Genomic DNA, 25,102 nt, shown 5'->3' with positions numbered 1-25,102 from the left:
TTAAGCAAGTAAACAACGAAACATAACCGACTACGGTCAAACGAATTATTCTCGAACAACACGCGAGAGGCTGTTTCGGTTGCACCACGCTAAATCACAGAACACTAGCCTCAGTGTGAGAAAAAAACCCGGGGGTATGAGGCGAGGGGGGGGGGGGGGGGGTTCAAGAGAGCTGTTTAAACAATAAAAATGTGCCTCCTCAATCATTCTTCAGCAGCATTGCTGTATCGCACACTTGAACCTTAATATTTTTTAGGATAAATTAAGGTAAAGTTCTGGTCGCGCCGCTTCTAATTTTCAGTTATTTTTAAGTGAAGTTACTGTAAGTTTAGGTGCTTTTAGGCAAGGCAAACCCACTTGTTCATTACAGGTAAGTTAACATGTTTTTCATTGGGTAAAATTAACCGAACTTTGTTTACTGCGTAATTTTGCTATCATTTAAAAAAAAATTCGCTCCTACCAGTTTTGTAGCGTCTGTTTCGTCTTGTGATACATCTGGAGTGGGTTTGCTGGCATCTACACTAGTTGGAGGGAGATTCTTGAATCTGTCCGGATTGGCTGCAACTATGATCTGCATCAGTTTCTCTTTGTAAGGCAGTCCATGTACCATCCCGAACTCAGCTGCCTTGCGCACCATATAGGGATGATAATTGGCAAGAGTGTCTTTGTAGATATTCTACAATACAAAGTCACTTTTTTACCAATTCAATAATACCATTCCATTCTCATTAAACGCAGTTAGTTGCTTACCATAACACCCAAACAAACTAAGTTATATTGACGAGTAACGGAAAGCAATCATTTAAAAAAAATTGGAAAGAAATCCTATTAAAAATTATTAATTCAGAAAAATAATTTTGATACAATCTTTGAACTCTATTTTACTCAACTAGACCTATTTTTCATCATGGAAAACTAACCTTGCTAATTGTTCCTATGTCCCTTTGAGTAGTAATGGAAAGAGCTTCGAACAGCTTTGCAATGAACTCCATAGCCCTGTGTAATCTCAACAGAGTCCTACTGGCTGATGCAAAGTGTCGTGTGTTCAGATGAGCAATATCTTCATTCTTCTCCATTGTCATCACACTCTCTATCACCTGAAATTCTCACCATATCAAAACAAACATACTAACGTCGGCGAATTCCTCTCGAACAATTGGCGAAGCTAGAGAGATTTTTGTGGTGTAAAAATTTAGTAACAGACTTTAAAAAAATCAAGGTCAGCGTGGAAAAGGCACTCGAGAAGTAATCTAAAGAATGATCTAGACGAATAAGGACAAGCAAATTCATAGAGGAAATCGGTCAAAGAAATTTGTTTGGAAGCAATTACACACCAAAAATGCGAAACAAGTACATCCCGAATATTGATTCTAAATAACAACTCACCCACTCACTCACTCACTCACTAACTCACTCTCAAATAGAAAACTTTCTCGGATATTACTTAAACACTTATCTGCGCAACCTATCAGTAGATATTGTTCTGCTTACAATTCTAAGTCAGAAGTACTTTAATTGCTTTTCTCGATCTTTAAAACACAGTCATCAGATCGTTTGAAAATAGCCAATACAGACTTTCTTGACCTTTATTGGAATCAAATCCGGCAAGGATAAACAGAAAAAGATAAAAAACGACAGCCCGGTATTCACAAATTTTTCACGGTGTAAAAATTGATGTAGAGGGCTGGGCGTGAGTGAGTTCAAATAGCCCGGTGGAGGAGGGTGGAAAGATAAAGTGTGTGTGTGTGTGTATGTGTGTGCGTCTGTGGGGGAGGGGCGGTGGGGGTGGGGGGCTGAGGGAGAGGCGAGTCAAAATTTTAAGATTAAAAATTGCCCTTCACACCATGAAATGGTTTCCACGAAACAATTTTGGGGAAACGCATCTGATGACTGTGTTTTAAAGATCGAGAAAAGCAATTCAAGTACTTCAGTCTTGAATTGTAAGCAGAACAATATCTAGGCGTAAGGCTATAAGAGAGCTGCTCAGTCACTTAATACCCTCCGAGCTTTACCGAATCCAAGTAAAACTTTCTTTATGACTCAGCTAACCGCTCAATGAAAAAGATGAGCCTAATAACTAATAATACCAATCATTTTGAAACAAAAGCAGAGAAAAAACAACATGAAAAAGGCTTAAAAGATATCTGGATAAATCTTCTTCAAAGTTGCGCCACCTAAACAAATATTGGCAAAAGAAATTGCAATACAATAGTCTTCATTCAATAACTGACTAGCATCTAACATAAGAAAAGAACAAAAACAGTACAGAGAAAACCGAGGAAAAAAGAAAAATGCCACAAAATTCCTCCAAAACGTTTAACCAAAAAATGCCACCAACCGATAATTATTCGGGATAATCCTTAAAAAAAACTTCTTCTCGATCAGTGAGCTAACAAGGCCAGCCAGAGATGCTAAACAACAAAAAGGGCACGAAAAAACTGTAAAAATTATTTTAGTGAAAACATTAACAACTATTGGCAAAAAAACTTGCAATACAATAGTCTTCATTCCATAACTGACCAGCATCTAACATAAGAACAGAATAATACTGTCAACTATTAGTAGCAAAGACTAAATAATAGCCCTAGATTAAATACTGATAAAAAAACTACGCTCGCTTAGGAACAATTTTTACACCTACTTCTCCCGCTCTCCCTCAGAATAATGAATGAAACAAAAATAACTCTAAATTCTCTTTCTGATTTTGACTTTGTTCAGCAGTTTACATGCGTCATTTGACTTTATTTAAACCCATCCTCTGATATAGAAGTCATCAATTAAAAAACAAGATCACCATTACTCTTCGAGTCGCAAAAAGACGGCAACACTGATGTAATTGCTGAAACATCGTTTGAGGGCATATAAAATCGAAACACTAAAAAGATTTAAAAAACTGAATAATTTGGGCAAAAACACAGTTCTGACATATGTGCCCTACCATAAGGTGGATGACACACGTTTTTCTACCAATTAGTACGCCCTTTAGTTTTGAAAATAGCATGCGCCTTGAGTTTGATATATCTCAGCCGATGTTTTTAGAAACACAGCAAAACTTAAGGAAAAACTAAGAGCAACAAATTCGTGTAACGCATTTCCCGGCATTAAAATAGATAAAATACCAAATAGCAAAACATACCGTTTGCTTTCTGAGGTTTCCTTCAGAACGGATAAGATGACCTAAAGTCAATTTTTTGTGTATTTCTTTAAGCTTCAAATTTCCCGAAAGAACTACGGTTTATTCTCATTATATCATTATATTATGAGCAAAATGCATTTCAGTTGGTGAGTTGCTCCATGTACTAAGGAAATAATATAGCCGGCAGATTGCTATAAAATGGCCACAAAAATATTCGTAGATTTTCACTCTCAAAAAAATAGTAAAAGAAACAGACCAAAAAAAATTCTTTTCATCAATTGTTGAGATGATATAATTTGATTAAGAATTTGCTTAACTTATTGACACTTCTGCTCTTAATTAACCTTCAATTAGAGTGACACGCACACCCTCGACCTTATATCTTTGAATTAAAGTATGAAAAAATATTTCGATGATGAAGTCACATTGAAGTCTAATTAAGTTTCCTGCTGTATCAGTAATTTGACCAATACGCTGCAAAAAAATATTAAACACAAAGGTAAAGCAAAAAAAATCCTGAAAAAATTAGAAATCTGCATAACTTATTTCAGTGAAGAGCCATGGCCATGTCTATACCTCAAGTGCACTTTAGTATAACAACACCTATAACATTCATCATAAGTAAGAACTGACCCCCCCATCAAATGACAGCGAGAACCACAAAACTGGAAGAAGTAGGCAAAAAAGTTTAAAAATTGACAAAGTTTAAAAAAAGACAAAAACTGGCATAAGTTTGCTCAAATAAAAGTGCTGGAAGAACTTAGTCTAACTACAAAAGAACGCAAATGCCATTGAAAATTGAAGAAAAAAACAAAAATTATTGAATAATCTGAAAAACGGCAAAATGAAATAAATACCTAAATATTGACACCAGAAGTGTAAAATTTGCTTTATATGGTTAGAACATAACCGATTAACGTCGGGCGAATAGCTCTCAAACGACCGGTTGGCTTTGTCAGTAGCTAGCCACGGTTTAGTGAGGCTAGCTTTAGATTAATTGAATGAGCGCAAGGTGAGCGCAGCGGTGGTGCACCGCAGCGGGGGTGCAAAAGGGCATTGGGGGTACTGATGTGGTTGCGGTGAGGTGTGGGATCAATTTCTAAGAACCGCCCTTCGCACCATAAGTATAAATCACCAAAACAGTTCCTGCTTATTACCTACTTGAAGAATAGTGGGCTGAACGGCTCTAAGAGAACAATTAACACTGATTTCTGAAAAAGTGCCTGTTAAGTCATGTATGATAAAAAAATTTCTGCTATAACTCATTGTTAATGAGGATCAGAGATGACATTACGCCACATAACAGCAGCAGAAGAGCGGCATCAACAAAACGAGAGAGAGATAAAACGTTAAAGAGAGAGAGAGAGAGAGAGAGAGAAAGAGAAGAAAAGAAAGCCTAAACGACACAGAGAAAGAGAGATAGGAATATTTTCCGTGATGAGATTCGAATCTGCAACTTCTGGTTTTCTAGCCTTGCTAGTAAATAAATCATATAAACAACTGAAAAAGGCAAAATTAAAAAAAATACTTCGCAGTAAAAAAGATCAAAACTGTTTTTTGTCTCAAAAGTTCTGTCAGGTAACCCATCTCCGAGACTTAAAAAGTTTCGTTGGCCAGTAGTGGTCGTTAAACCAGAAAAGGACAAAAATTATTAAAATTTGAAAACAATTGCACATTTTAACAAAATCTTGCCAAAAGTCAAGATATTAATATCTTATAAACCATTTCATTGTCTCGAGAGGCTATTCATTATCCCTGTTTCAAGCCTGAAATAGCTTCACTGGCTCGAACATCTAAACAGTAAAATATTATCAAACCCAAGAGTATGTTCCGTGGCCCAGGCTAGAGAAACCAAAAAAAAATCAGAAAATAAAAAATTGCAAGTTTTATTAAAAATTTGCTAAAACTTGTGATATTAAAGAGTTGAGAACTAATCCATGCCCCGCAAAAAATTTCCAATAACTTAATATCAGACCCTTACGGAGGTTTTCTGACCCTTGAGGCTCAAAAAACTTGAATATTGATTATAAATGTCAAAAAAATTGAAAAAAAATGGCAAAAATTGTCACATAAACGATAAATTTCGTGATGTTCAAATCTTGCAAAGACATTCCATTACATCTAGAAACCATACAGTAAACTATTCCCAAGCCTTAGAGGAGATTCTTTGGCTCTTGAGGCTGAAAAAACCTAAACGAAAAAAAATTTTCAAAAGAAAACCTGAAAAAAAGCAAGTTTTATTAAAAAAAAATTGCTAAAATTTGTAACATTAGGAAAATGAAAAACTATTCTATGTACAATAAAAACTAAAATACGTTAGTAACTTATTTGCAAACCCCTTAGGATGTTTTCTGGCCACTGGGTCTGGAAACACCTGAATAAGGAAAAACATTAAAACTTTAAAAATTTGAAAAAAATGCACGGTTTTGTAAAAAAAAAATGCCAAAATTCGTTAAAAGTTGTTAAAAGCTGAAACCATTCCATTACCACTAGAAACTATGCCGTAACCTATTTTTAAAACCTAGAGGAGGTTCCTTGACACCTAGAGTCGATAAAAATCAAAAAAGGTCAAAAATTTGCGAAAAGCTTGAAAAAAAATGCAAAATAGTATAAATTTTCGTGTTTTCAGCGAGCAGTTGTTCGTTAGTAGCTAGAAACAGGGGGCGGGGGTGCACCGAGGGCTGACAGCGGGGGAGTGGGGCAACAGTGGGGTGGGGGTAACAGCGTGCTGGGGGTGGGGGCACTAGTGGGGGGTTCAACAGTGGAGGGGTCTTCAACCTCTAAGAACCGCCCTTCACACCATAAGTATAAGTCTCCAAAACAGTTTGAGCTAAAACAGAGCTGAAAGGCTCTAAGAGCACTTAATGCACGCTGGGCGCTACCTGTTTATCCCGTTTTTGAGGACGAAAAGTCAAAAGCGTCAGACAAAAGCGTCAGTCAAGCGAAAAATCGCATTAAAAAGACCGACAGGACTAATATAATTGCTACAAACTTCGTTTGAGAGCAATTAAAAAGCTTCCAAACGCACTATTACCTGTTTACAAATTGAACGAAACACCTTTGACTGAAAAGTTGAAGTTAAAGCTATAAAAAAAACTGCTTTCAAAAAGCCGCACGAGATCAAAATTTCCGCTCGCTCAGTGAAAATTTTTTCACACCTACTTTTCTCGCTATCTCTTAAGCCGACATTTCACTTCCTTTTCAAATACACTCCAACAAAATTATCCATCAAAAATAAAAAAGACGCTCCACCAATACTTCTCTTCGAGTCGTAAAGACAGCGCCCCAATACAATTCAAATTCTTTGAAGTGTAAAAAACCAATGGAAGGCCAATAATAGCCCCAGCTATTGGTTCACGGCTATTAAAAACGCGCAAAAACTACGCCGCCCCAGCCTCCAAAATTATCTTTTGAACAATTAATGTAAGTCTCTCCAGCAGAGTCGGTGAAAAGTGCTTCACAGACTAGTTAAGCTCTACGGGCACTGCAAAGCAATGTATTGCTTTGGATTTCCGTCGTTCATCCAGTTTCTGCTTATGAAAAATCAAATGGGTTAAACGAAAAACGATTAAGACAAAAAATGGCATAAAAAAGATCAACCGGACCCAAATCCCAAATCATTTGACGTACTTTGAAACTAAACACATTTTGGGATATTGGTCTACTAGAGACACGTTTCGACACTACAAAAAGAATCGAAGAGTCGAGAAACTGAACAAATAAAGAGATCTGATGATATAATATACAGCAATTTGTTCCTTTTAAAGAGGTTTAGATTGCGCATTTATTTCTAAAGCGTTTAAGTTGGTTCCTTTAGTTCCACGCTTCTCAAACAAGTTTAAACCATTCTTTCGTGGGGTTGAAATTAAGATACTGCCCTTCGTCCAGCCCACTATCAGTAATTTCTCTATTCGTATACATCAAAGCATTAATTCATTCATCATCACTCTTTTGTGTTTATAATTCATTAGTTTTCTACACTGCCTACATTTGAATATTTTTGCTATGTCGGAACTTTTACAGCTATTAGGAGAAATACAGTTTCTTTTTTACCCTATTCGACCACTTTGATGACAGGAAAACAAAGAAAATGACATTAACCTGATATTCAGAAGATCTGTCACCACTGCAGTGCGCATCAATGATCTTAACTTTATCAGAGACATCTGAGCCCACAAATGCAAAGATCTTTCCCATAAGTGAGAAAAAGTGCACAATGTGTTTGAATCCATCCGAGTACTTCTGAAGTGAGAGACCACTCACCGCCAGACAGTCCAGAAAACACTGGTTCATTTCCACAAGATCAAACACTCCAGTCGTACTTGAACCCGATAGTGATTTTGGCGAAGAAACGCCACCCTCTGACTGTTTCTGGTCATCTTTGCTATCGTCGCTTCTGCCCATTATATTAACATTGAGAATTTCCCGAGCTGATGAAATTCTACAATAAACAAAGACGCGAAGTTTTTATTTCTTCATTTTTCAACAATTTAGACAATCGGCGCAAAAAAACTGCTTCCTCTATCTAACCCCCGTCCCTTGTAAAACAAATTTGATTGCATTCGAGCCTGCGATGATCGATAATGTGTGTCCGCACATAAAGTTCCAACCCATATTTTATAATCAACCGTAAAAACTGCGTATTCAAACAAACGCATCTACATTGCAACAAATCCGAATTAAGACGAGTATTGGATAAACTTTTTTCCTATCAAAATAACAGCTTGACAGTTAAAAGATTATCATTAAAACCGGGAAATCAAGTTAATTCGTTTTTCAAAATCAAACTTAATTCTCAGCTTGATAAACACATCAACAAGAAGAGCACTTAACTTTCACAATTTAATGAAAAACTAATTATTAATGACTGCCTAATTTGATGAAAAGCTGAAATGCTATTGTTTATTTTATTTATTGCTGCAGCTTACCATTGAAGTTGTGTTAGCGAAATTGGACGAAATCTTTGTAGTGGTGAAAACAGTTCTTGAAATTTAAACATACCCGGCAGATTGCCGGAAAATAGCCGCCGTTGATTCCCATAACTCTATTGTGATTGAAAGAAAAGAAAATATCAACAAAATTTGATTTTTGTTTAAAAACATTTTTAAGTGCGATTTATTTTGATGTCATTTTGTAATTGAACATACTCTTATCTCTCAGAGGGAGGCTACAGAGTCTAGTATCAATGCCAATAAGCATTATAGATAGTAACTAAAACTTATGAGAACTAAGTCCAATTACCGGGCATCTAAAAATGGGCTTTATGGGTTTATCCCGTTTCTATTTCTGACTTTGATTTTTTATACTGACTCTCTTCATTTTGAATTGCTTTGCTGAGCAGCTGCTGATTAAAAGGACTTTGAGCAGAATGACAGAAGAGTGAAACTAGCCTAGAGAAGTCAAAAAGATTTCACGCAAAATGTCGAAAAAGCGGCAAAATGGGTAAAGCGAAAAAAAAAATTCGACGAAGTACAAAAACATAGCAGGACAAGTCCTGAAATACAATTCAAAGAATTGAGTAAATAACTTAGAAGTACTCTACCTGAAAAGCAAACTAATTGAACAATGGCAGCCAAAACAAAATCATCTCAAAAAATTAACAAACAAACTAACTAAACAAAAACATAATAATTGCTTAAACTTTGAAGCTTTTACCCCTAAGGCAAAATTTGATCCCCTTAAATATACCTACTTCAAAAATATGCTAAAAACTAATTTTTGTTTCCGAAATTGCTGCAGCATTATATCTGCCAGGCCTGAAATTGATTGGCCCTTGAAGATCGATTAACTCGAAAATGACCCAAAAAATTTTTTTAGAAAAATCAATCGCAAATTTTAATGAAATTTTGCTCAAAAATTTTGATATTCTTATCATAAGAATCACTTCTGTGTCTCTAGAGGCTATCCAGTAACCCAATTCCAAGCCTTAAAAATTAATTGGTTCAAAGGTCGATAGGCGATAATTTTTATTAAAAAATTCAATACTAAATTTCAATTTTTTTGGACCGTGGAATAGGTTTCCTGGCACTTGACAAGGGACAAATATCAAAAATTGACAAAAATTTTAAGAAACCTTAAAAAAATGCAGATTTTACCCAAAAAAAGCTAAAATTAGAGACATTACAATGTTTAAAACCAATCAATTGTTACTAGAAACTATACAGTGCCCTATTATCAAACCTTAAAGGAGATTCCCTGGCCCCTTAAGCTGGAAAAACTCAAAAAAAGACAAACATTTTCAAAAAACTTTCAAAAAATTGCAAAAATTAGTATCATTTTGCGTGTGTGTTTGTAGTACCACAATATATAGAGCCCATAAAATGGTCAGCACGGGTAATTTTTTCTCGCAAAAGGCCTTCATCAATTTTTAAAAACTTCAACCTAAGACTAATCAAACAAAAAACAAAATATTCACAAAAAACATGAAAAATTATACCATATTGAGACCAAAAACACCTAAAAATGACTTTTTAACCTTCAATTGAGGCAATCCCAGCAGCTGCACCACTCTAAGCACTTGAAGGACTACTAACATCCACTTTGGGCCTCTAATGAAACTTAATACCCGCTGGTCTTTACCTGTTTATCCCGTTTTAAAAGATCAAAGTTATTGACAAATGTGTGAACACATCTTAAAAAAAATACAGCGCACCGATACAACTCAAATTCTTTGAATTGTAAAAAAATAGGAGCGCTATAAAAGCCGGCTGAGAAGATGAGGGCGGCTATTAGAAACAATGTTGAAAACATTTCAAAAGGATCTTTGCGGTCAAGTTGTACTACCAGCTGTCAGGGCTCTGTTTCTCAAATTTACTCAAAATTATAATCAAATTTGTTTATCAAAGCGAATTGGAGCAGCAATTGAAAGCAATTGCAGCAATTGAAAGTTTTTGCAGCAATTGAAAGATTTTCAATAACGGCTAGCTTAAGACTCGTTATGCTAAATAGATTCTACACGAAACAGCGCCAAAGGATAATTCGGAAAAGATAAGGAGATAACCTCAGTTCAGACGAGCATCATTTTCCGTATGGTTACATTTGAAGAATTCAAGGCTGAGAAGTTAACTCTATTCCTAATGCAATACGAGTGAAAACTAGGAATTTTCTCGGAAATGTTTGGCAAACTAAGGTTATTTAGGATAACATTCTGGAAAAGACTTTCTTTTTTCAATGTTTAAAATACATTACTTTTGCAACCTGTAGCAGATATTAGTATTAGAAGAAGCACCCAATTAGCAAGAAAAAAATCTTACTGAACAAGAAATACAATTGCATAAACAAGGGAAAACATACCCGGCAGATTGCCGGAAAATAGCCGCCGTTGATTCCAATAAGCATGATTGGGATTGAAAGAAAAGAAGATATTGAAAAAAAAAAGATTTTTGTACAAAAACATTTTTTAAGTGCGATTTATTTTGATGGCATTTCGTAGTTGAAGATAACGTACTTCTGTTTCTTAGAGAGAGGCTACAGGGGCCACTATCAATACCAATAAGCATTAGAGATGGTAACTAAGACTTATAGGAACGACGTTCAAATAGCGGGCATCTAAAATTGGGCTTTATGGGTTTATCCCGTTTCTACTTCTGACTTCAATTTTTATACTGACTCTGTTCATTTTGAATTGCTTTGCTGAGCAACTGATGTTCAAAATCACTTTTAGCAGAATGAGAGAAGAGAGAAACTAGTCTAGAGAAGTCAAAAAGATATCACGCAAAATGTTGAAAAAGCGGCAAAATGAGGTAAAGCGAAAAATTTTTTTATTCGACGAAGTAAAAAAAAAATAGAAGCGCTATAATAGCCGGCTGAGAAGATGAGGCGGCTATTAAAAATAAAACAATGCTTGGATCACGTTTTACCATCATCCAGTTTTATGTTTCTTTTTATCAATCGCTACTATTGGAACTGCTTTTGAATTCAATCTTAAATGTAAAACATTTTTTGTTTCATAACAAAAGGAACATTATTAAACCTATTTTTGAAAAACAAATCAAAATTAGTTTGAATAAAACCTTATTTCAATGAGAACCTGTTCTTGCTGTATTTCAAACCCTCAATCGTGAACTCTGATAGCAAATTGAGTCAATTTACTACAGGATGCAACAAATTCATCGAAAGAACGGACACATATATGCATCCAGTTATTGTCTTGAAAAAACTATTTAAAAATTAGATTTGTAACACACTGCAGAGACGAAAAGACACTGAAAATAATCTACACTGTCTCACTCTCAGGTTTTTCTAGATAGTTTTTAACCAAAATCCGACTGTATCTTTATGAAGAGTAGATTGATGTTCGGAGTGCTCTGGATTAGTGCTAAGGATAACTTCAACTACATGTCAATTTACTTAGATCTGATTTATAATGGAAAAAAATACATTAAAAAAGTTTCATAGAACATAAAACGTACGGTCAAAAACGTTGATCAGCACTTTCAAGCCGAGAGCTAATATAAACTCTTTTCAATTCTGCAAAAACTGGGAGAGCTTCGCTTCCACTCAAGTCCTAATAACATTGTTTGCTAAAAAACTAGCAACCAAAAAATCGAAATTTTTCCAGTGTTTTTCTACAAAAAAAATTTGCTTTAAGCATTAATTTTTCGACAGAATAAAACGTCTCGATTCTGGATATATTGCTATGAATGACATCCAGTTTAAAATGTTGAATATAATTATCTAAAAACTGTTTAATAATGACTCGCAAAATAAACTACGTTAAGTAAAAGTAAATTGCAACAAATTTAAGCCATCTGAGGACAAAATGTGACAAAATTTTGAACAATTTAAGCATCTTCTGTTCAAGAGAACAAAAAATTGAAAACGTCTCTTAAAAGATCATTTCAGTTTTCAAGCGCTTTCAATTATATCCCTTTTGTATCTAATCGGAAAAGACATCAGTCGGCTAAAATCAGTCAAACTTAACAAAACATAAACCGACAAATGTCGGAAGAATTGCTCTTGAACGACAGGCGAGGTAATTTAATTTATGGTCTTTAGTCTAGATCAATTTTTCTTTACGGGTGCAAAAAACTTTGACCCCACCGGGATTCGAACCACTGAGTCACTTAATTTTGCTATGCTGCAACCGATTTTATATTAGCAACTTCTGAGCACTAGATATCACTGAAAAATGATGAACGAAAGCGTAAAAAAAGTCACTTGAGAAGTCAAAGAATGTTCTAGAAGAAAAGCGCAAAATTTTTAAGCGAAAAATTTGCATAAAAAGACACGTTTACAATAATTGCTATGAACTTCGTTCAAGAGCAATTAAAAAGCTACACTCAGATGAAGTTTATAAATCCCAAATAAACTTGGAAGATTGGAAATTAACATGCACCATCATTATTGAATATTAAAAATTGTCAGTTATGTTCTAACTGGGAAAACGTAAACACTTGCCAATCTGGAAACACAAGGAAATTTGAATAACTTGAGAATTAGTAGCAATTTCGATTGCTATTCAGTTCAAATTGCATCAAATTGAAAACAGTGTTTGTGAATTTACGAAATTGGATTATAGTGTTAAGTAAACCAATAAACGGCGCCCAGTTAAGAAGTTAAACCAAACAATGGCTACAGAGCTAAGATTGAAATCTCTTGATTAGTTATAAGCTTCCTGGACTGCACAATAGGTTAGTTAACTCAAGTCAATAAAGTATTAACCGATTAATATTGACGACAACTTCAGACCGTTCAACAGTTTCCAAGGCAGTCCACGAAAACGCTACAAAACTTTCAACCAATCAGCTGCCCATAATCTCACTCTCTGAAACGCATGAAAGTCTTATCAAGAAATGCTACATTGGAACAATACGAACAGCAGCTGCTCTGAGACATATAACAGAAAAATAGGACGCCAATAACCATATCAGCGAGATTCTTTGCAAAGTTTGCGCAGCTCAACGAGCTCAAACTTTTACAATCTCGAACACTATTTAACCATTGGGCCAGCATTATTGATTGATCCTATCTTCCGAATCAATGAAGTATGTTTCACTTCAAAAATCAAGCTGATGCAACTATAGATACCAATTTGGAGTGCTCGGCCTAAGTATTAAAGCCATGGCTAACTTTTTGAAAACTTTCCTAAAAAATTAGTGTTGAATGCCACCCAATACTCGTATGCTGCGAAAAGCCGCGAAAAGAAATTTTTCGAATCCTTTATTTGAGACATTTTGAAGATCGCGTTGCTTTAGCAGTAATCGAAAGACCTTCCAATTTCGCACACTTCAACTTGGAAAATTTTAATACAGACTTTTGGATTAAAAATAGGTGACCATATAGTCGTTCAGGAGAAACAAAATCCAATTACTTGATACAGAAGGCACCTATTTATAACACGGCTTCAAAGCTTTAAAATAACGCCCTCACAACAAACCGTGCTGAATTTTTCTTGTTTAATTAAACCATTGTTTAATTTTAATTGTAAACAAAACCATTGTTTAATTTTAATTGAAAACAGAACCACAAGGATACACTACTACTAGCATAAAACTGAGATTCCAATATTTTTAAATGACATTTCAAAAATTGAGAACCAATAATTATAAATTGCTGATGTTTGTGATACCCTAACATGTCAAAACATAGCCGGCAGATAGCCGGAATAGCTGCAAAATAGACTTGCGTGTAGCATGATAGAGATAGAAACAGACACAGATATAAATTGAAAAAATTATCGACGCCGATCAAATAGCTATGTAAAAAACATTCAGCGAAAACAAGAATAAAGCCTGTCAAAATTCTTTCCGCAAAAGTCTTTTTTATTAGGGACCTTCATTACACATATGAGTCCCTTTCACATTAAAACAATTCAAATTAAACTTAAGGTTTAAAGAGCAAAAGCCAATTTATTGCGTGAGGCAAGTCACGTATGATCAAAACCTAATCACGCAAATGAACTAAACACTTTTGTTAGAGTGAGTGAGAAAAGACGTCACGTCACGCGCGGAAATGCAGTTAGTGAAATGAAGATTTCATTCAATTGTGAATAAATGTAAACCGAAAAGAGCGTCAGACAACGAAAAAAAAACATAGTAGGTAGAATACCGGAAACAACTCAAAGAGTCGTGCAAAAAACTCTTATCTAACCCTGCATATTTCAGAAGCATAAAAGAAATAAAAAAGCTATGTACAGTGAAAACATTTTTTAGGAAGAAATGTGAGGTGGGCGGGGGGTGGTAGGAGGGTATGGGGCAGATGTGCGGGAGGGGGGGTCTAGTTGGGGGAGAGGGTAGTTTAGATAAGGCTGGAGGGACTTATACGGGATCAAAAATTCTCGAAATGACTTTTTCACCTTGAATATTGTCATCAGGTCTTAATTACAATACAATACAAAGTAAGCCAATTTAAAGTCCACTTTTCGAAAATAGAAGTCAACGTTCTTTCAGAGAAAATATTATAAGAGCACGTCTGAGACAATTTAAACATCATGAAGGTAATACGAGTTATAAAAGGGGGTAATATTTCAAAATTTGAAGCCTGGCTTTAAATAGGTAACTTCCTGTAACCAGCAATTAGATTTCTTTTGCCCCCTGAACAACTATATGGCCACCAATTTTTTGTTGCAAAAGTATATCATTAAAAACCGTTGCTGACAATAGATCCCAATAAGTTGAGACCAATAACTTGGTTCAAGTCAATTACAAGTCAGGAGTAATAAAATTTCGACAGAATAATAGTAATCGTTCTAATAAAAACTTTGGAACGATTACGAGTCGGTAAGCAATTTCAACAAGAGGCTAAAAACAAGTTTTAGAACAGATAGAAAATCAAATTCTCATCATTTGGTTGATAAAAACGAGGCACGCCCAATAAGTCGAAACCTATGTAACACTTAACAACTCGACTAGAGATAACACATTTTTAACCGTTAAAAGAAAAAACCTGTAGAAAAATAAACTATTCAAATCGTGAAAGTACCATATTGCGATCAATTCATGGATCTTCTCGCGACACTCGGTGTCAAGCCACACCGCAAAGTGAAATGTCTTGATAATCCTGCAGGTTAATGGTAAAACTTCATTGAGCAAAATATTTCTACTGCTGATATATCATCGCTAAACTCTTCGTATACTTCTATAAAAAAACAAGTCAGCACCATCGCATTACAAAAAGGGGGTAATTTTCCTACGATGCATCTTTTATATCAGGCGGGTTTATCTACACGCTTATTGCTTTGCAATGCTGACATATTAGTAACAATTGGATCACTTTTAGTAGAAGTTTCAGATTGTGATTGGTCTGTTGGCATTTTTTCAGGAGGCTGTTCTGGCTTCAGGTTAAAACTCTCGCCACAGCCGCAAGTTCCAGCGATGTTCGGATTAAGAAAGACAAATTCGGAGGCAAGAGGTGTTTCTACAAAGTCCATTTCTGTTCCTAATAGAGAGAGTTGAGCCTTTGAGTCAATGAACACCCTCACTGTAGTCTGTAGGGTAGAGTTGTCTTGTTCATCTGTTGCAACAACCTCCTCGTCAAATTTCGCCTTTTCTCTATATAAACAAAATTATGAGTTATATTAATTTCAGACGTCTATCGGGAGCCAAGAGAGTCGAATATGAATGCTGAAATAAAATTGGAGGGCATCAATTTTTGTTCTTAAGTAGTTCAGCAAAGATTTTTTACTCCTTCTCAACGCTTGAACTAATTTAATACACGATGAAATTTTAAAGAACTGACAGGTTATTATATTAAACGACTTAGCTGAAGGATTTACGTGCAAAAATTCATCGTAAGGCCAAAGTGAGAAGGAGTTGATTAAGAAGACAGTGTACTTAAAAGTTTGCCTGCTGACAGCGACAAAAATTTGAAAATTTCAACACCACTCCAAAATCAATGGCCAGGTAAATAGTTTCTATCACAATTTAACTAAGAAAATGTAAAAAATACTTAGATATAGTCGAAAAACAATTGCTAGAATAAGAAGCTCCTTTTTGGTTCAGCTCATTTGACCGTAACTTTCGTGTGCAAATTTATTTTTCGAATGAGTTGCTCTCGAAAGACATGCGGGGCAGTTTAATTCAGAAGGTAGCTTAGAAGCTTCATGGGTGCAAAAAAAATAAGACTCAAGGTCAGCTCAAAACCGCAAGCTCCGGGATAGCATTCTAACACCCTTCCCACAAAGCTATAGGGGGCTTTGATTCTTCGTCGCTTAAAATCACGTTTATGTTAGAAACAGACGTTATTTGCGAAAGAGCGTAATTTAGATCACGCAAAATACTTGAAGTCAAGCGTGAAAAATACAACTGAGAGCGAAGAATGCTATAGAAGAAAATCACAAACACAGCCAAGCAAAAGATAGACGGTAGAATGTTGGAAACGACTCCGAGGTTCGTGCAATATAACTCTGAAATCACAGTAGGCATGTGGCACGGAAGAGGTATGTGGGGTGTATGCAGTTTGGATAGGGAGGACGGACCGTTATGGAAAAACTTCTCAAAATCACGTTTCGACCTTGACAAGCAATTTCTAATGAATATGTATTATTAACTTAGGTTTTGTTAAAGTCTTATGTTCGCAAACTGAAGTCAACCTTCTAAAACAGAAGTTAATGTTCGAAAACAAAAGTCAAAAATGAAGTCATTAACAAACTTCCTTGAGCTAAACAAAAATTAATTAATTTCTAACTATGGACACTTTTAATTTCAGATACAACTTTTAGTTCTAACGGTTTATGAGTAGCTTGGGGGGGGGGGTGTAGAATAACAAACTCCTCTTCAAGTCGTGAAAACCGTAAAAACCTATAGAAAACAAATATTCCTTTTCTAGACCCACACATTAACAATAAATGCTTCGAGAGCAACTAATCATTAAGTTATGAGTGATCAAAATGGCTTCTTCCGATTTTAGGTTAAACAGCCACTCAAAGTTGCAGAAAACATCCGGAATCTCTTACAGACCTAGAGTAACATCAAGCCGCCATAACAAGGGGGAGTGGGTGGTCAAAACTCAGAAAAAAATTGATATCATGCGATTATACCTCCTCAGCAGTTTTGCTGAAAGAAACATTTAGAGGAGACTGGAGACTAGTAGAGCTCCAAGATCCCTGAACAGAGTCTTATTGTCCTCGGGCTTGACCAGTTTATCCAGCTAAGTAAAATGGTCAGGCGAAAAATGATCAAGCGAGAAATCACATAAAAAGACCAACAAGGCCAAATGATTTTCGCAAACTTGCTATAAACATAACTCACTCACTTCGGACGAATTGCTCTCGAACAACTAACACGGTATCTTGGTTTGATCTGGAGGCGAGGGTCTTGCAGGGTTGGCAATAAGGTTGTAAGAGGTATCCAAAATGCTACCAATTACGGCGCGCTTTTCATATGACTGTTAGCACATTCAAACTGTCGTCAATTGAGTTCCCCTGCTTAAAATTTAGGACGCTCGAAGTTTAGATCAGGCAACAATAAAAAATTGAACGACAGAAAAGTCACTCGCGAAAACGTTCAGACAAAAATTTTGCATGAAAGAAAAACACGTCCAAGAATCATTGCTTCGAACTTCTTTCTAGAGCAAGCTATTAAAAAGGTATTCAATCTTTTTAGAGCAAACATCTTGTCAAGAGATACCTTGCATAGTCCATGGTGTAAGTGAGGCCATTGCATCCCTTAGTCTTGACTCCGATTCGGATGGCAGCGGCCGAGGGCTCCTTCTGAAGCAACACTCGCAGTCGAGACACTGCAGCTGGGGTGAGTGTGATGGCAGCTCTGGTGGCGACAGGAGACGCTCTGGGAACTATCTTCACAGCTGCCGATGCCATTTTTGAAGCCATTCTTTTTTTTGTTATCCAAAGTCTGTCTTAATTGAAGTTTCTGTCTGTCAGTCAGTTTTCATGCATATCACTAGAGTGACGCGAAGTAGTTATACATAGCTGTAGTTTTTAATCGCTTGTTCGGTCTCTTTAGTTCATGCTCTATTTACGCAACATATCGTACCTAAAACGAATCGGTTTCATAAATCTTAAAACGAGGAACTGCTTCTGTAGGTATTATATACGTCATAACTTGACACTAAACAATAAAGTTCAACAATAAATTCAAGCATAGCCAACTAAGTTTGGACGAATTACTCTCAAACGCTCGCTCATTAAAGATTTTATAATTGACCTAAATTTGTCGCAATTCTTGATTGAATTTTAGCAGCAGAAATCCGCAAATTCTGAATGAGATATTTCGATCGAGCATAACGCCAGAATTCAAACGTCTAAAAGTCACAAGAAAATTCGCAAGATCTAATAATTGCTTGGAACTTTGAGCAATTACGATGTATGGTCTAAATTCAGAAAACATTCGTATGAAACGTTTTCAAAATTCCTCCAATAATTAAAAGAGGTGAAATTTTCAGACAACTTATTAATATTCCCTCCAAAATATCCTGCACATTTTCCTCCAGAAAAGATAGATATTTTGATAATTAATTGCACAATTATCAAATTTCTGTGTAAGGATCGGTCTGCGATCTTACAAACACAGTTTTATACAATCATCAAATTAGCCAGTCAGATATAGCTTTAGACGCTGCCGAGTTGAAACTACTGTATAGAGCTAATTCATCGGCCATCTCAGCGTCACAACTATTGTCCATTCGATGCTCACTACACTCGCTCTCTCCAACCACAGAAGAAGAACAGTTAGATTCCAGGTCATACGACATGCGGGAATCCTCGTCATCAAACACGCGGTTCTCCGAGGACATAATCGGAACTCTAAGATAGGGTTCCACAGCCCACTTACATTTCTCCAAGTCAAACTTAACCTGGAAGGGACGTTGTCGAGTCACTTTCAAATCCTTCCTTTCGTCGGGAGAAATTTTCGGACTAACGCTAATGAAAAGTCGAATATTTGGGAATATAGTAGAATGTTTAGCTGCTAAAGAAGCGAACTGCTCCAGAAGTTCAGTAGGTAGGAAAGCAAGAGGTTGAAGCTCACAGCAGATGAATTTGTCCATGCGCAGTGACTTCACAAAGGCAACCCCTGCATCAGAGTCCATCAACTCCCACTCAAACTGTATCAATAGTTCGAGTAACGCCTGAAACCATGTTACATCAGCAGTGGCAATAATTTTGAAAAATTCTTAACTTATTAGTGGGGGTGGTTTAGATTGATCAAAGCACCTCTTCCAATGAGAAAAGGTAACAAACTAATTTTATTTTCTTGTTAGGTTTGGGCAAGCAGGTGCCATTCATTGGCATTAGTTGTTAAAAGCATAAAACATCATCATGCTCAGTATTGATATTTTGAATTGACACTTTCGGTATAACAAAGCTGGCATATTGACTGAAAAAGGAGCCTGCTGCCGAATCAAGATAAGTAATCATGACCAATAGTCAAAACTATTTGCGTCGTTTTTAAAAATGAAATAAATCAGCTGTTTTATCATGACTTGCAAATAATATATTGCAGAAAATTTGACTCATCAAAAGGATCAGAATCCTTTACGTAATGATATCAAGTTTTTTACACGGAATCTAAAAGTTTCTCTGAAGTTTTTTTTACTCACGTAGAATGCAAACACAAAATCCTGCTTGGCAACAAACTGCTCCGACGAACTTGCTGTCGAGGCATCCACTTTACCACTATTAGCTCCTCTCGAATCATGGCCGTTCAAATTGATATATGACGTCACAGATGTAGATCTAGCAACAGAAGCAGTTGCTGCTGAGAACATAGCCGCTCTGCTCTTCATCAATTTGCACAGAAACAACGAGAGGTGTCGCATGACGTCTTTAACGAGAGGCAATTGGACCAAATTGCAGTCACATACCAGACTCACTAGCCAATGTAGAGAGGCAATGGAGTGATCCAGTTTGAATGAGTCCCAGAGAACCCTCACTAGATGCTCGTGGAATGATGCGTGGATTGAGCAGGCACTCACATACACAAAAGGGAGGTATCTAAACAATATCGATGTAAATATCTGCAGCCGAAAGTAAAATGGAGTTATACGAAAGCTTTTGAAACTTTCCTTGTTCCTATCCTAAACTCTTATAGAGATCGTACTTATCTAATCGATTGCTCTCAAAACAAATCCGGCCTCGCGTGGGTAAAATACAAAATCAGACTACGAATTTGAAAGTTTTCCAAACAATATTAAGAGAATTGGTCCTTAAATTGTTGAAATTGATTCCACTTAATCCTTAATTTTCGCACCACGATTTCTTTGCTCTGGTTATTTTGGAATAAGCAACACATTGAAATTTGACGATTTTTAAAGAATAAACCTTGAAGCATACTTGTGAACCCTTCTCGCAAGATTATGAGACCGTTCAGCAAAACAAGTTCTGGAATGCGGCCAGCGTTTGGCCGGGAAAAACCTGCTTTTGTTTGTTCCATTATTTAATTAATTGACCAAGTTGGAGCTCTGACAAGGTTAAAAAACACCAGCCAAATTTAATGACAATCCAGAGCTCATCTTAAAGCAACTTAGCCTCAAACTTCATCAATCGGTTGAAACCAATCACAATTAAAATATTCAGCGTCTCTGAATTACCAGGGTTTAGTTCGTTGGACATGTTTGAATACTTCCAAACTTTCAAAAAATGCTCGATTATTTAACCACTGCTAGAAAAGCGACTGATGAAGAATGCAGAAAAGAAAAATTATCAGTATTAAAGGAAAAGCTGTTTAGGCAAGTCTATATTGAAACGACTTATTGACAAGTGTGTCTGGTTATTCTCAGCAAAACAAGAACAGCTATAATTCTACAAACGAACTTTCAATTCTTGGCACCCAAAATAGACCTCTTTGTCACTTTTTCTGAAGGAAATCTGTGGCCGTTATCTCATCATCGAGGAATTGGTTTTCTATACGCCGTGCTTGCGACGACATCGACTCAGCAGTGTGCTGCTCTGTGAGGGCTAAAGTGCTATCGAGTGGACCTATTATCAGTCCAAAGTCGCGGTCTCCCCGGTGAGGTAACTCAGGTTCTTAGTTCTGTGAGCGTCTAGAAAGAGGGAGCATGGCATATCGCTTTTTTGATTTCTGAACAAACTTTTCGCTTGGTTCGAAAACGAAAACCAATTAAGGAAGAAAAGTTTTGGCACTTGAAAATTTACCTCAGTCAACAAAAATTTCTGAAACTGAGCCGAATAGCAACGCAAGCAGTGGTCTAATAAAACAGATGGCCAACCTTACAAGGGAAAACAGTTTTCACATTTCATTCGCTCTGTTTTATTTTCTTCAGGCACTGGACAATCGTTCGAAACAAAGGAAATTTGGATACATTGTTGGGGTCGTGAGTACGATTCATTTCTCAGCTAAAAACAAAATTGGTAAATTGAAACGAATCTCCAAGCACTTATCAAATCACGAGGACGATCTAACCCACGCCGAGAGCCCGCTCCAAGTTGACAAGGCCTTTAGTTGGTTAGAACTCCGAAAAAAACTAACACTCACAGTAAGCTTCAAGACAACGACGTTGCTTCCGACCAAAGTCCCAACAATCCGCTATGTTCCTATCAATGTCCAGTACAAATGGTGAGAGTTTTAACCTGACAACTGAGTGCATTGAAGATCTCAGTACAGAATTCAATTGGCTTCGCTATATGCATTTAACGTGCTAGTAACAGAATAGTGCCAAAACACAGGCGGAATAACGACAAAAAGAGTTCTGGAAAGAAGATGCAGTTGGAACAGTGGTGACTTTGAAAACTATAGAACTAAGATTGCACTATGTAGCAAGTAACTTTTCGCTTGGTTCGAAAACGAAAACCAATTAAGGAAGAAAAGTTTTGGCACTTGAAAATTTACCTCAGTCAACAAAAATTTCTGAAACTGAGCCGAATAGCAACGCAAGCAGTGGTCTAATAAAACAGATGGCCAACCTTACAAGGGAAAACAGTTTTCACATTTCATTCGCTCTGTTTTATTTTCTTCAGGCACTGGACAATCGTTCGAAACAAAGGAAATTTGGATACATTGTTGGGGTCGTGAGTACGATTCATTTCTCAGCTAAAAACAAAATTGGTAAATTGAAACGAATCTCCAAGCACTTATCAAATCACGAGGACGATCTAACCCACGCCGAGAGCCCGCTCCAAGTTGACAAGGCCTTTAGTTGGTTAGAACTCCGAAAAAAACTAACACTCACAGTAAGCTTCAAGACAACGACGTTGCTTCCGACCAAAGTCCCAACAATCCGCTATGTTCCTATCAATGTCCAGTACAAATGGTGAGAGTTTTAACCTGACAACTGAGTGCATTGAAGATCTCAGTACAGAATTCAATTGGCTTCGCTATATGCATTTAACGTGCTAGTAACAGAATAGTGCCAAAACACAGGCGGAATAACGACAAAAAGAGTTCTGGAAAGAAGATGCAGTTGGAACAGTGGTGACTTTGAAAACTATAGAACTAAGATTGCACTATGTAGCAAGTAAATCATCAAGCTTATCAATACAGTGAAGAAAATGTTATGGAACAACTGAAGTCATTTTCCAAGTTTACAGCAGCTGGTCCTTCAAATCTGTATACCGAATCGGGACTCTGGGTTCTTGGAGCTGCAAAAGGATCCCCGAAGTTCGCCTGCAACAACTACGCCACTGCATTAAGACCTCCAGAATGGTGTATGACCTGCATTGCTACACGCCCAATTCAGCTATAAGCTCTTTGGAAAATTGAAAATCCTTAGCATTGTTCTTCCAGGAGAATCCTGAAATCAAGCAAACCGACCCTTAACCATATCAGGTTTGCGTGATCGCCAATGCCAAGACATGTATAAAGCGAAATATTTTGTTTATGTTTTGTCCGCTGAAGAACGTTCCAATAATAATCGGCCAAAGATCAAACAACAAGTTTTCAGGAACTTTACACCAATTTAGCAGAACTAGATATCGTATGCTCCCCCAACTCCAGATCCCCTGTTCCAGCATTGATGTCTGCTCCGCCATTCCAGCTTTGGTGCTTCATAGGGCCACAAATGTGTAGATTCAGTACAGAATACAGGCTGAGTGTCGATGTCTACAACGCAAAAAGAAAAGTCCGTTCTGTAGAACAGTTCGTGGCATATATGGTGATCATGTCATTGGGTCTCACGGGTGAGGAAACGCAAGTGCAAGACAACCGGATTCGAAGTAGTGTAAGCTTGCGCATGCGCAAAACTCGGATCAGAAGTGGAAAAAAGGAATCTTAAACCAGAAAGACAATCACGCCCGGAAACACCATTTGCCCCCTTGGAAAGCAGGCAAACCAGCTACATCTGCTGTAACTGTTACTTCGTCGCTTCAATCTTATTTTTGCCTCCGCGATATATTGGCGATAGCGGCTCAATAAAGGGGATCACATTAGTTTCTCCTGCAATCGAAGTCCTTGGTAGAGTATCGGCAACTTTCAAAAAGCACTCAAGCGGTTGACTGAGTTAAGTGACAATTGCTCTTCCCAGGGGCAGGGATTTCATTTAAGTTCAGAAAACTCATGCAATCCTTATCCATCACCGCTATTCGGGGATCTTCAAAATCCCATTATCCTGAGACTGCTATTTTACTTTTTTACATTACTTACTCGCCCAACTTGAGGTGAGATTGTTTGAATCATTGCTACCTAATGAGTTGGGATAATAACAACTTTATACAAATTTTGACCAATGAGCGGGGAACAAAAATAAAGGTCGATTGAAGTACAATACATAGGACGAAAATAGGAAAGAGTAGATAACACTTCGTCGTATTCGGAGAGTATTTAAGTTCAATATATAACATCAATGGGCTGTCACAAAAGTCATTAAACTCTTTACAAAACTCTAAGTGCTCCCCAAAGAATTTTTTGTTCCTTTTCATCTGAGTGACCAAAATTTTGAACACCAAGCTGATTTAAATTGAATTTCATGAACGTGTTAATTAGGCAAAACTGAAAGAAATTCTAATTGCTAAATAATTACGTAAGTCCGACGGAAAACTAGTTCCGGTTTCGGAAGGCTAAACGCTAACAAGAACTATTCATATTTCTACTCGTAAGAAATTTCGTAAACTCAAAGTATTGAAAAATGAAATTCGTAAAAGCAACTTTTAGTTCAAATGAACCTGTTTTCGCGGAAAGCATTGAAAAAAATTTTGATACTAACTTTAAGCTAAAAGTGGAACTTAGTTAAGTAAAATTTTCCTTCATTTTTCCCCATTCATTTCACTATTGGCGTACCTGAGAGTTGAGTCGTATACATAGTCTTTCAGTTTCCGACAGTAAAACGAAAACGTTAATTTGGCCTCACTCGCTTTTATCGCACTGCCGATCGTTATATCATTCGAGGTTGTATCACATGCGTTGTTTATTTTACTACTACTCTCCGCGACAACTGAATATGAAGTGAACTTCTGCAAGATATCCTTGAAGAGGAATTCGAGGTAGATTTCGACTGTGGGAAGAACTGAGCGCTTGCCATAATGCAATTTATTTTCTAATTGTGACAATATTGATAATATTAAGTTGCGCACAGCCTCCTTGAAGCCTGATCCTGAAAAGGCAAAACAATAATCAACATTTCAAAAGTTCATTGCGAATAGCTCGCTGTAACTTATAATTTTTCACTATTATTTCGATGACACTATCTAATTGGTTCTGAAATTCTCTATTTTCTATAATCACATTATTTCATGAAAGCATAGACTTAAACTTCCGGTCTTTGTTAACCAATTTTAATTAAATTCAGCTATTCAATTTCACTAGATAGATAAAAAGAAATCCAGAAACGACTCAAAACGATGAGACCAACTGACATCACCAATTTGAAACTTGAAAAAATGTGCGAGTAAGAAGAATATAACAGCCACTTCTTCGCTAACAGATAGAAAAATAATGCGACTTCAGTATAACACAAACCAATCAAAATAAAAAAGGACTCGTAAGCAATTGCATAAAAAATAGCGGAGGGGGAGATAGAAGTAGTGAAATTTTGCAATTGTTACTTTGTTTCGTATCTTCTACTCCTGTGGCAAAAAACCCATAGCCCTAAACATGAATAAAATCAGAACATCCTGAT

The 25,102-nt window shown here is 36.6% G+C and overlaps 3 protein-coding genes across 3 annotated transcripts; all 3 read right to left on the bottom strand.

The window, feature by feature from the left end:
• Window positions 1-415: 415 nt before the first annotated feature.
• Window positions 416-12,923, bottom strand: LOC142355600 (ceramide-1-phosphate transfer protein-like). Its single transcript, XM_075407707.1, has 4 exons — window positions 12,800-12,923; window positions 7,238-7,577; window positions 921-1,097; window positions 416-676 (listed from the first exon to the last, which is right to left on the bottom strand). Exons 2-4 carry the CDS (start codon window positions 7,538-7,540, stop codon window positions 416-418), a joined length of 741 nt encoding a protein of 246 aa, XP_075263822.1. The 5' UTR covers window positions 7,541-7,577; window positions 12,800-12,923.
• Window positions 12,924-15,020: 2,097 nt separating this feature from the next.
• LOC142355601 (iron-sulfur cluster assembly 1 homolog, mitochondrial-like) lies at window positions 15,021-18,090 on the bottom strand. The gene is made up of 2 exons (XM_075407708.1): window positions 17,704-18,090; window positions 15,021-15,627 (listed from the first exon to the last, which is right to left on the bottom strand). The coding sequence occupies exons 1-2, from the start codon at window positions 17,904-17,906 to the stop codon at window positions 15,285-15,287; spliced, it is 546 nt and encodes a 181-aa protein (XP_075263823.1). The 5' UTR covers window positions 17,907-18,090; the 3' UTR covers window positions 15,021-15,284.
• A 442-nt stretch (window positions 18,091-18,532) lies between these two features.
• On the bottom strand, window positions 18,533-24,577 carry LOC142355599 (uncharacterized; the record flags this gene model as incomplete). Its single annotated transcript, XM_075407706.1, has 3 exons — window positions 18,533-19,162; window positions 19,634-20,027; window positions 24,265-24,577. Coding segments are annotated over 3 exons (1,250 nt in total), but the record flags the coding sequence as incomplete, so codon positions are not given.
• Between the last annotated feature and the right edge of the window lie 525 nt (window positions 24,578-25,102).

The sequence above is a fragment of the Convolutriloba macropyga genome, unplaced genomic scaffold (assembly GCF_964194025.1).
Source record: "Convolutriloba macropyga unplaced genomic scaffold, txConMacr16.3 SCAFFOLD_2828, whole genome shotgun sequence".
NCBI lineage: Eukaryota > Metazoa > Xenacoelomorpha > Acoela > Convolutidae > Convolutriloba > Convolutriloba macropyga.
This window is presented reverse-complemented; position numbering and strand designations above follow the sequence as displayed.

Coding starts and splice junctions, on each gene's coding strand:
- LOC142355600 (XM_075407707.1), bottom strand. CDS start 7,540: ATGGGCAGAAGCGACGATAGCAAAGATGACCAGAAACAGTCAGAGGGT. Junction 1,098..7,237: donor ACAGATCTTCTGAATATCAG/GTTAATGTCATT, acceptor TGAGAATTTCAG/GTGATAGAGAGTGTGATGAC. Junction 677..920: donor ACATAGGAACAATTAGCAAG/GTTAGTTTTCCA, acceptor TTTGTATTGTAG/AATATCTACAAAGACACTCT.
- LOC142355601 (XM_075407708.1), bottom strand. CDS start 17,906: ATGGCTTCAAAAATGGCATCGGCAGCTGTGAAGATAGTTCCCAGAGCG. Junction 15,628..17,703: donor TACACCATGGACTATGCAAG/GTATCTCTTGAC, acceptor TTGTTTATATAG/AGAAAAGGCGAAATTTGACG.